The sequence below is a fragment of the Merops nubicus genome, unplaced genomic scaffold, assembly GCF_000691845.1.
Source record: "Merops nubicus isolate BGI_N331 unplaced genomic scaffold, ASM69184v1 scaffold28814, whole genome shotgun sequence".
Classification (NCBI taxonomy): Eukaryota; Metazoa; Chordata; class Aves; order Coraciiformes; family Meropidae; genus Merops; species Merops nubicus.
This window is the reverse complement of record NW_008605379.1, coordinates 22,083-34,180: the sequence shown is the minus strand read 5'-3', so window position 1 is coordinate 34,180 and position 12,098 is coordinate 22,083. Positions and strand designations below refer to the sequence as shown.

The following is a 12,098-nucleotide window of genomic DNA, read 5'->3' as shown; positions in this document are numbered from 1 at the left end:
AAGAGAAACATATGACTTGTGGGCTGAATACCTGCTTCACCCTGGTATCTAATAAGAAAAAAGCTGGGATGTGGAAACAGGGTGAACAGTAAGAAGAGAAAAAAAATTTGGCACGTCCTTTGTTGAAATTCAATCCTCCCCCTCCCTAGTATGCCCAAAAACCATCTGCAAACTTTTCAATCATTTTTTAGGATACAGTGAATTTTATCATAATTTTGTCAACCAAAACCATATGTGCTTTTTCTATTGACAACATAGAGTAACAAAATCATATTTGTTCAGACCACAAGGCAGGTAATAAATAACTGTGGACACACTGCTACAACTTAATGTTTTTTTTTTCAAAAAAAGGTATTGAATATTACCAAAAAATTTAATTTGGGGAGGTAAAGTAAACTTCTGAAGAGAAAACCATCTGAGAGCGAGCTTGTGGCTCAATAACTTTCCCCTTCCTGTTAGACCAATTCCAGCTCGGTGTCCTGAGGCCATAATAAAATGAGATCTCCCAGTGCCCGCCCTGCCCGTGCCTGGCATAGGGGCTGGTGCCCGGCGCGTCCCCGGCCTGCCTTGCTTGCCCGCCGGAGCCCACGCTGGCCACGGCTCTGAGAGTCAGGATCCCTGAGGTGGAAAGGTTCGGCATGAAGTAATTTAGGACATGCTTCCACCTCATACACCAGCCACGAAGTGTCTTTCCTTACTGGTGTGAGACAAGCTAATCTTTCAGGTGTGATCCAGTGCGTCCAGAATCGTGCAAGGCCTGTAACTCTAGAGAGTCAGTGTAGTCCTGCTCTAGGTAAGCCTTGGTGCCAAGCAACGTTTGCTCAGTCTTTGGGTCTAAAAATGCAAAGAAAATTGGAACACAAGTAGCTGCCTAAAGCACTTTACAGAAGTCAGCCTGTTGGTTTTTTTTTGGTGTAGGTTAAGATGACATGAAACTCTCCCCGTGTATCCGTGTGTGCGTCCGCCTGGAGGGAGCAGGGAGCAGGCCCAGCTTCTGTTCCCCACGACTCAGACAGGGAATTGGGCACAGGTCTGCTGGTGACACTGTTACCCATTGGAAGAAGTGACCACAGCAGCCGGTGAACTCTGTCTGAGGTGATCTGAGGATGAGAAGCTGGAGCTGAAGGTCCCCATTGGAAACGCTCCCGCGGCCTCCCTGCTGTGTCCATTCTAGTGCAGTACCTTCTCTGGCACCATCAGTTGTGCCACATCTTGTCTGGTTCTGACTTCTCTGTGACAATGAGATGAATGGAAAGACAGAAACCTTGGTCTGCAGAATTTACTATTAAAATCATGCTTATTTATTACAATAATACCCCAGGACCTCAGCTGGGATGTGCCCTCGGGGTGTCACATGCTGCCTGGTCAAGCAGGAAGATGGAAGGTTTACCCTGAAACCTTCCTGGTCTGAGCAGCCCAAAGGAGAAGGGGGAAAGTCATATAATTTTTCAGCAATGATAATGATAAAATAATTAATAGACTTTGCAGATATTTAAAGCTTTCCTGCTAAGTTCTTGAGGTTCTTAACAAATAATCAATTAAAGCCTTCTGAGATTAGTGAGCATTATTATCTCTGTTTTATGGATTAGGTGACTGTGGTACAAAGGGATTAAACTCCGAGCCCCATATCGCCCGCCCGGGTCAGGCCTCCTCCTGCCCCATGCTGCTCTAGGTGCTGCAGGAGCAGGTTCTGGAGCACTTTTTAGGATGACACATTGGACACAGTTGGTGGCAAGCTTGGCTGTTTGGAGTCTGTTCTTTTATCCATTAGTTAATACCTTCACCTCTTTTAACCTGATTTCTCAGGACGGTTGTAGCCAATCCCAGTGTTGAAGTCGTATATACAAAGGTAATAATGCTACTACAACACTGGGAGGAAAAAGCTGGGGATTATATACGGCGTTTAGGAGCCTTTGCTGCAGTGCTGAGACCCATCTAGCAGACAATAGGAGTGCATTTCTCCAAAAAATAATGATGTAGCTGAGGACTTGGTTAAGAGTCAACAATGATGCCATTGCTAGCGCCTTCCTCAGTCAGCACACATGGAGCAGAGAGTGCTTCAGAGAAACAGTGCTTTACATGTAGCTTCTTTAAAGCTTGAGGTGTGGGACCTCCACAAAACTTCTTACAAATGATCCACCAGGATTAGTAATTGTCTTCAGCTTTCTTAATTGCTGTGACCTGGTGTAAGGAGGGAAGGAAATCAGAGCTCCCTGGGGGCACCTGTGAGCCCCACTTCACTGAGCAAGAAGAGCCCGTGCCATTGGTCAGTAGTGGCTTCAGCTGTGGCTGGTGCCTGCTGCTGGGGAGGTTGGAGCTGTGCTTTCATCCTATCCTACCACAAAGTGTCAGCCCAGGGACAAGTGTTGGAAAAGGATTGGTGGTGGCAGGAGATGGTGGAGCGTGCATTTGAGAGGTAAGGAGTCTGAAAGCAGGTGTCCCTCCAGCTGCAGGGTGGTCAAGAAGACCAAGTGTTGGGCAGTGAAGGGGTGAATGTGTGTTCTGAGGTGGAGCAAGAGGCAAGATTTGTGTGTAGCTTGGGCCTTCTCCTCTGTAACCAATGGCAAACAGAAGTTGTGCATCTCTGCGTGCCGTGGTAGGAGTCTGTGGCTCTGCAGCAGCTGCTCTGGCTGGAGCCGGGTGGTGCCACCACCCTGTGGAGGGGGCTTGGCTGTGACCAGTGAGCTCTGCCAGGTCCCTCACCCCAAAGGAGACTTTCTGGGGATGAGGCACCTCCTGCTCTGAGCTGTGTGTGTCCGATTAGAGACACCTCTCACCTCCTGAGCCCTGACAAACTACCTCTGGGCCCAGCGTTTAACCTTCGGCACGGCTGCTCCGCGGAAGTGAACTTTCTTGTTGAACTCATTACACCACAAAAGGGGTTGTTCGACACATGCTTTAGTTAGCAAGCCGGTGTCTCCAGGAGATTTAGGGGCAATGTGGCAACTCTCTCTTGTGAAAGATACATTGGAAATACCCCCAAGTTTTTGGTGCCAAATGTAGCAGAGATGACGCTTTGTTTCGTTTGGGTTTTTTTCCTCCTCCAACAGACACTCTGTTTTCTGTCCCTCTGACTCTTTTCTTAAATAACTTCTTCTGCCTCTCTCTTTATGTGGAGGCGAAAGGTGATGCTTGCTCTGCTCCAGAAATGCAGTCCATTTAGCGAGGAATCTAAGATGTTCAAGACAAAGCACCTGTGCCCCAGGTTTCCTTTTGGGCAAATTGAAAGGGAGAGCATATGTTCTGTTTTGCAGTGAAAATTACACGATTTTTATTTCTGAAGAGGTCTCATTAACACCTAATTTCCAGGTAAAGGAGCAACTTGTTTTTCCTTCCTTTTTGAACACTGAATGAGGGTTATTTCATAACTATTTTCCATAACGTGCTTGAGCCTGCAGGTTCCATGACTTCTTTCATAACTCACCTCCACCCATCTCTTTGTCTGTGTTGTAAATTCAAGCAGTTGCTACCAGCCTCCTTTTTTTCTTTTCAATATTTTAATATTGCATCTAATATTTAACAAGCATAGAAATGATGAAAATGCTACTGTAATATGTTTCATAGGACTGTGAGTTGCATTTAGGCTGCTAAGAATCCTTGTTTGAAACAAAGATTGGTGGTGGTTTTGTGTCGGGCTGTTTGGTTTTTAAACCAAAACAAGAACCACTCCAATAACACTGAAGGGACTTTAAGAGGCTTTATGCTTTGCAGGTCTAGGTGCTAATAAACACAAGAACCCTGTTCTCAGTACACTTTAAAGAAAAACAAGATTACAGTTTCTTTCACAGCTGCCTTAGTTTGGAGGCCAGAGTTTTAGAAAAGCGCCTTCTGCTTTCAAACACCAGAATGGGATTCCATCAGGGCAGCTCCTCTGCGGGAGCATGGGGCGAGGGCCGGGAGGGGAAGCTTAGGGAAGAAAGTGCTACTTAAAGTAAATGCTAATGATTTAAAATGTTATTCCTTCTGTGCTTTTAGTGAGAAGGAAAAAAAAAAAGGGGGGGGGGGAGGAAAAAAAGTAATAAAGGCTCCCAGCCTGTACCTCATCTCCAGTCACTCCCGTGAAATTCCCAGGAGAGCATCCAGGCTCCCCTCTCCCCCTCTTTAAAAATGGTGGACCTGGAACCACTTACAAGAGAGGCTTAATAAGAGGCAAATGTGTTTTATATTTTGTATCTTGTTAAGTGAAAAAAGATGGATTCGCACAAGTAGTCTCCTGGTGCAGATTTGAGTGGTCTATGCATGCAAATGTTGTGATGCTTCGTCTGCTCGCATCCCGTTCCAGTCCCCCTTGGCCACTTAAAATCCCACCCCCCAGAGCAAGCAGAGATGAAATTGCTTCATTTGTACAATGGATCTGCAGATCTAGGAAACTTGTTTCTATCTGATTTGCTGATAATTTACTCTTCATTTGATTTTTTTTTTTTTTTCTTTTTTTTTCCCTCCCCCTTAGAAAGAAAACAGTGTCTCAGCTCATATCTCTAAGGGAGGAATTGTTTCACTGGGCTGAGAGCATGGTTGAAAGCAATGGGGAAAAAATTAAAAATACCTACACAAAGATGGCACATTTATTAGAGGGCAAGAAAACCCCTTTGCATCAGAAAACGAATAGTAAAATTCTTAATTTATGTTCCTGATTGCTGAAAAATCTGCTAGAAAAATCTAACTTTTGAGAATATACAGTATTTTCTGTGAAGGTGTGTGTTGAACCGCAAGACACATTCCCCCCTCTGATAATCATTTTTATGACCTTTTGGTGCAGGATAATGCTGTGCTTACTGTCTGCTTTCACTATTCAGTGTTGAGGAAACACATTATATTTGTCTTTGATCCAGAGATCCGGATTGCTAAAACTGATGGCCACAATTAAAGACAGTCCTGTTGAAAACCTGACCTCTGCCTGCTCTCAGCTTCATGTAAACTTTTCAATATGGATGTAATTTAGTATTAAATTACCCGTGCTTTATTGCTTTTTAGCACAGCTCTGTCCTGTTGCCTTTTAAAAATATAAAGAGTAACATAAAAGAAAAATTGCAGTGCATCTGCTTAGTTTTGTAATGATATAGTTGTTTTCCGACATTTAGAGACCTTTCTGGATGTGCTGTCTCTAGAAAAGCCATGATACTTGGGGTGGATTACTTGGAGCATGTCAGGGACAAAACCTGTAACTGTAGTCGAGAGTTTTGCTGTCCTGAAGAGCTTGCTTTGATGTGTGCCCTTTTCTTCAGGGCAGACCCATAAGCCCAGGAGTTCTTTTTCCCAGACCTTAAACATGACATCAGCCTGTGATTTTCACTCTGTGGTCTTGTAGACTTTCTGTTTGAATGAGGACTAAACTCCTTAGCTTTAGGAGATCATGGAAATCACAGACAATGTGATTGGAAGGGACTAGGAGGCATCAACTCATCTCTCACCACTTCTAAAAAACAAAAAAAGAAGTGGAATTTCGTGACCGGGAGTCTGCGGGCTCCTGTTATCCTGTGCCAGCTGCTACCGTGTCAGTGCTGGTGCCTCCGGCCGCGCTCGGTGGCAGTCGGGCGTCTCGGTCCTTGGCTGTCCCATCCAAACTTCCTCCACCTGCATCTCCTTAGCAAGGCATCCAGTGCCTGCTCCGTTGTGCTCGGGGATCCTGCCTGTGATCCTGAAATTATCATTTTCTTGAGGCTGTGACCTTCATGTGTGGCATAACACGTCCATTAGCAGACAAGAAAATTACTGTACATCCTAAAACCAGAACTGCAACTGCTCCTTTCTGCTCCCTGTGTCAGGGCTTCTCCAGCCGTTTGCGTGGTTGCTTGGTGTTTCTGGCCCTCTCTTCTTACTCCATTGCTTTAGAGTTTGTTTTGGGCTTTGTTTTGTGCATCACAATTACCATGGCCAGCCACAGTTGAGTCCATCTGCTCCTTCATAGGAGAGACCTCTGTACACCAGGTCCTTGGGCAAACACCATCAAACAGTTGCCTGTGCATTGATTTACTGGTTTTGCACCTCCTTAGGTTGAGAGATGATGGGCTGCCTGCTGGTTACAGTGCTGCTCACGGGCAAGGCAGCCTCTTCTCTGATCTTTCTAGAGATAGGCAACATCTTCTTTACAGAACATTGTTATCTGATAGGATAAAATGCATTTCTCTGCACTCGGTCAAGAGCTCCACTTCTATCTAGTAAACTGTATTGGAGGCTGCGTGTCAAACGCACTTAACCTTGCCCAAGAAGAGGCGGTGGTGGCATCCTCTGGGGTGCTACCCCACCGAATAAGGGGGGACTGCAGCTTCCTGGGAGCCCGTCCCTGCGAAGGCATGGCAGCGCGGGGCTGCTGCGGCACAACGGCCCCTGTGTGAGCGCCGCTGACATCTGTTTTCCCTCAGCCTGTAACACAAGGAGGAGGTTAAAGCGAAGGTGGGTTTTGCACTGCTGGAGCACATGTGGGAGATGGCGCTGGTCCAGGGGGCAGGGGGGGAGGAGGAGGAGGAGGAGGCTCCGCTCGGCTGGGAACCCGTGCGCCTCAGCATCGCTGAGGAGCTGGAGTGTGCTGTGAGAACGGGATCTCTCAGAGCCTTTATTATTTCACAAGTGTTTGTAAGCCTCTAGTGCCTTTTAAGTATAAAATAACTGGTGGGGAAATTCCTTTGCGAAACTCCTTGTGTCACTGTTGCTTTGGCCAGCTGGGATACACAAGATAAGGAACAGTCCAGGCAGGTCCCTTGGGTGGAGGCTGCGAGCACTGGCAAAAGCTCAAGGGGTGAATCATAGGGTCACAGGATGGTTTGGGTTGGTAGGGACCTTAAAGATGATCTCGTTCCAACCCCTGTGCCACCAGCAGGGGCACCTCCGACTAGACCAGGTTGCTCAAAGCCCCATCCAACCTGGCCTTCAGCACCTCCAGTGATGGAGCATCCACAACTTTCCTGAGCAAGCTGTTTCAGTGCCTTGCCACCCTCCTTGTGAAAAACTTCCTCCTAATTTCTAATCTGAATGTCCACTCTTCCAGTTTAAGTCCGTTGCCCCTTGTCCTATCACTACAAGCCCTTGCTTTGAAGACCAGTGAGACAGGAGGTGTTTTATTTTACTTTCAGAAATATTATGAGAACTGCAGGTTTCCTTACAGGCTCTGCCATGTTAAATATACTATTGAAAAATTTTCCTACCACAACCATTCAGGTACTAAAGTGAATAAATAAACAGGTATCAAAACACATCACCCCAGGGAGGTAAATGTGATTTATTAGAGACTTAAAATGTAAAATCATGAGGTTAAAAATCATAAAAAATGAATCTAACAGGTGCAGTAATGAAAGCAGAGTTAAGGATGTTTGCAGCCTAATCTAGTTGTATCTGTTGCCTTCACTCCCACACTGCCTTGCTTTGATCTGCTTCTCCTTTAAGAACAAATGCAGCTTTACCCAACTAATAATTTATTTATAACTTTTTTTTTGTAAAAATTGCATCCACCAAAAAAAAAAACCAAACCCACACACAGCATGCAATTTTATTGACTTCCATGCAAAAATATAGCTGCAGACTGTCCAGGAACTGCTGGGAGTACATTTTCTATCTTATCTAGCTTTCCTTACATATTTATTTTTGCCGAGGCTCATTTTGTGGGTTGAGAGCACTCACAACAACAGCAAAACCAAACAAATCACAGTCTACCCACAGGCGATTCCCCTGACCCCTCCAAGCTGTCGTTTGGGTGAGGGTCCATGGTGGTTTTGTCCAGCCGCGTGCCATCCATCTCCCCGCTGCTGCCTGTATCTGCTCGCAGCGGTTCCTCTGCCCGGCACACGCGGCACCCACAGGCAGGGACCAAGAAGCAATATGCAACTGTGACAGCTCGAAAATACAATTATCTCCCTTGCTGAGACCCAGATAAGGTCTGTATTTCCCAGGAGAGCGAAACTATGAATGGCTTCCAATGGGAAGGTGCTTCTAGAAGCTTCAATGGCCATTAGTGCCAGATACCCCCCTCCTGTCGCGGTGCTGGGCACGACCGCGGTGGCGTTGGCAGCATCCTGCACCGCCTGATGGCGATGTGAGGAGGCATGGAAAGCTAATTAAGCTGAGGAGCAAGAGATTCACAGATTCACAGAATGTTAGGGGTTGGAAGGGACCTCAACAGATCATCTAGTCCAACCCCCCTGCCAGAGCAGGATCGCCTAGAAAAAAACCCTTTGCTGGCCCTTTTTCCCAGCTAAAAATGGTGTTGAGGAAATGGAATTTTTCACCTAAATATCTGTCTTGATTGAAAATCTTTGACCTTTAACATGAAAAACAACAATGAATTTTTGAAAGTGCATTTTTTTTTTTCCTCATTTCTGTTTAAATTGAGCCAAACAATTATTTTTGTAAATGCAGTGGGTGTTTTTGTTTCCACATAAAAAAGGGAGAAAATGCTTTCTGACAAGCTTTAATAAAAAGGCAGTTAAGGGGATGTTTTCTCATGTGGATTCCATTTCCTGGGATGCTGAGCCCAGAAGTGCAGGACCTGCATTATCTGTGGGCTTTTCATCTGGAGCGTCTGTACGTGTAGCTCTGTAGCTGAGGGGAAGACAAGGGAGTGTTTTGAAGAGTAAAATCTACAACCATCTTAGTGGTGTGAAGGTGAAGTCGGTGTCCACATGAAGCTCAGAGGAGTGTTGGGGGGGTTTGGGGAGAGTGGGGTGCGGAGATGCCGCTTGGCACCTTGGGGCTCTGAGAGTGGACCGTGGGGCAGCGCTCAGCTGCCAGCCGGGAAACAGGCAGGGCTCTGAGACCGCTTCTGCAGGGGGTTGGTGCAGAATAACCCTTCCACGTCCTCCTGGGCATTTGGGACAATAAACGTGTGCCAGGCTGGAGGCGAGGAGCCAGGTGGTAAGAGGGGCTTGGCTGGCGCAGCGGGGAGGAGCTGGGGCTGGGGACCTGAGCTGGGAACGGGACAGCTCCGCGGCCGGCTCGGGATGCGCTTGCTCCTGTGTGGGCATCTGCAGCTCAGCTGGGCTGTGGCCCACCTCTGGGGGGCAACAGGGGCCGTTGGGGGTGACCCTTCCCTTTACCGGCTCCAGTGTGTGGCTGTCATTGCAAAGACCTGGGGGTTGGCAGAGTTTCTCCTTTGTCCTGGACATACGACTGAGCCGTGGCCTCTGCATCTTCCACGTGGTGTGCTTACAGAAGAAGGGGCTGCAGGAGGAGAACTTGTCTTTACGTACAGATATAATAGTTATCAATGCGATGCATATATCCAAATGTATATAATAAATATATACTTTTTTTACTTAAAAGAAAAGGGAACAAGAGCTGATGAGTTAGACACGTGCAGCCCTTTACCCGTGGACTGTTGTTCCTCTTGATTCCCTATAATTAGAAAATGAATTAATTCACAACTCATACGAGGTAATATTTGTTGGTAGTATTTTTTCAATTGTTACCATTAACTACTATAATTTTTGATTTTTTTTTTTTTGTATTGGTATAAATGTCTACTCCATTTCTGCATCTGTCTGTGTTCCTCTGCTTGGTGTGCTCAGTGTCAGGTAGTTCCCAAGTTTAATTTGCATTTGTGGAAAGAAAATCCCCTTACTGGTTTTGAATGTATCACCTTTTAATTTCATGGAGGATGCTCAGGTGCTCATGCTATAAGGTAGCCCAGAAGCAGCTGACCTGTAGATTATTCTTTATTCTTTTGTCTTAGATGCTCTTATTATGTCTCTTCTTATTTATTGCTTAAAGTAAAAAAAAATAGTGTCTTTCAGTGTCTGGTCATATGAGAGGTTTTCCATACCCCTAGTAATTTCTGATGGCTTGTTCTGATCACCTCTCATTGTGCAATGCTAATTTTGAAACAGGATGGTCACTACTATGCACTACACTCAATTACATGTTGCATGTGCTTTTCCTATGTTACCCAGCATCCTAATGTATTGGCTTTTCTGACTACGATATTTCAGCCTTATCCATCCTAACAGCCCAGCCTCATCAATTCTTGTCCTTGAGCCTGGCCAGAATGCAGCAGCTTCCAGCCCTGCCTGCCCCGTTACCCAGCCCTGTCACCTCCACCCTTGGAGTGTCTCCCCGGTGTCCTGCCACTCCGCTGCCCACTCGGAGCTCCCGTTGGCCCCCGATGTCTCCGTGCCTTCCTTGGCGTTTCCCCCACTCCTGGAAGCTTCTGCTCACTCCAGCACTCGCGTTGCTTCTCCTTTCTTCATTAAGTCTCTTCTAAGAAAGTTAGTTCTCTGGCAGGCCGTGTGGGCTCTGATCCATGCCACTGAGATACTTTCATCATCCGTCAGTGCTGAAGCAGAACTTAAAAATGATAAACTAAGTGTCTGATCCCACAAACAGTTACACGTGCGAGTCGTCTTGTTGACTTCAAAGGAACTGCTCACATGAGTAAAGTCATGTATTAAGATGTTTCCAGTAATGAGAATTCCTTAGGGTTTGAGGGTTGTGTTGTTGGTAGCACAGAACAGAATTTTGTGCCTCAATAAATAACTGCTCATTACGAGTCGAAGGGTTACTTAGCTGCTTTAAATTTAGATAGATGCCTACCGGTCTCTCCAAACTACTTGTAAATGCGAATCCTGCCAGCCCCGACGCCAGCAGTCAGAGCGAGCCATGCCCACGCTAGGGAGGGGCAGCCTGCCCTGGCTGGGCACGAGCACAGGAGGATGAGCAAGCTCAGAACTGTATTTATTGTCATCTGTCTTCATTTAAAGTGAGTCACTCCTGATTTGGGGTTATCAAAGAAAATGCAGATTCTTTCAGGAAGAAAACTGTTCAGTCTGGCCCCAGTCTGTCCCAGGAGGGCAGGGAGGACGTGTGAGCCCAATGTGGGGACCATCACTCCTAGCACCAGGCAGGTACCTCCTGGCACTCAGGGCACCTGCCCCATGTCCTGGTTTGAGCAGCCCTGGACCACGGCTCCCTACCTGGCTCCGGGAACAGTGCCCGTCTCCCCTGCCCGCTGTGGGTGGTCAGTGCTGGGGTGGCTGAGCTTCCCACGTGCACCATCAACGTGGCTGGAAAGTTGGAGCGGTCGCCAGCCAGAGCCATCCAGTGGTTCCTTCAGACTCTCATTCTGCCCTGGGCCAGCCACACAAGCATGCGCTGGAGGGTGGCAAGCGCTCGGTCCAGTGTCCATCTTCACAAAGGCAGTTTGTGGGGTGAAAGGTGGCAAAACCATCCCCATCAGCCCTGGGGCTGCAACACCCTTTGTCTCACTCTGCCAAATTCTGCCCTTGAAGGGAGGTGGGATTTGCTGGGGGTCCATGGAGCCCTGGAAACGCTGCTGGCCATTTGCTCGCCGTGCACGGGATAGCAGCACAGCCCTGCTCAGTCTGGCAGCCCCTGCGTGGGGGTGTCCCATGGGTGTGACACATGGCCTGTGACATGTGGCTGGTTTGTGCTGTTCTGTGCCGGGAGCAGCCAGCAGCACAATAACGGGGAGTATTTCTATCTGGGAGGGACTCAGAACCATAGAAACACAGACTGCTTTGAGTGGGAAGGGCCCTTTCAAGCTCACCTGGTCCATCCTCCCCCCTGCAGGGAGCAGGGACATCTCCAGCTAGAGCAGGTTGCTCAGAGCCCCGGCCAACCTCACCTGGAATGGTGCCAGGGTGGGACTTGCAGAGGCACCAGGATGCAGGTGGGCGCCCTGTTCCCCTGGCACATTTTTGGTTGTTCTTGTTCTCTGCCTCCCAAGGTAGGGCTAAAACCTTGGACCCATGTTGCTGCTGCCTGAAAGTAAAGCCCGTCCAGAAAATAAAATCACCTCAGAAGGAAGTGTCCGTGGTGCAGTGGGAAGGGCTGCTGGGCACTGTAGTGCTGGAACCGTGGCCCAAGGTGGCCAAACAGAGCGAGTCTGTAATTATGCCAGTTGCCTAATTGGTACTGAATTTTTTGGTGTGTGTTGTCACATTTCTTTTTTTTTTTTTTCCCCCTGCAAAAATGAATATTTCAAGTAGCTATAAAGCATAGAATAAAATGCTAATTTACGTAGTGGACATTAAATGTGTATAATAGAAGACAAATTTCCAGTTTTTATCAAGAAGCAAAATTTGACTTCGTTGTTTTGCGTAATTTTTGATACGAGAGTCGGGCAATTGAGGCGAAGACGTCTGTGTGATATT

At 47.1% G+C, this 12,098-nt stretch overlaps 1 protein-coding gene across 1 annotated transcript; it reads right to left on the bottom strand.

Moving 5' to 3' along the window:
* Nucleotides 1–6,382: 6,382 nt before the first annotated feature.
* LOC103771996 (acrosin-like) lies at nt 6,383–6,498 on the bottom strand (the record flags this gene model as incomplete). The annotated part of the gene is made up of 1 exon (XM_008939316.1): nt 6,383–6,498. A coding segment is annotated over one exon (116 nt), but the record flags the coding sequence as incomplete, so codon positions are not given.
* Nucleotides 6,499–12,098: the final 5,600 nt, after the last annotated feature.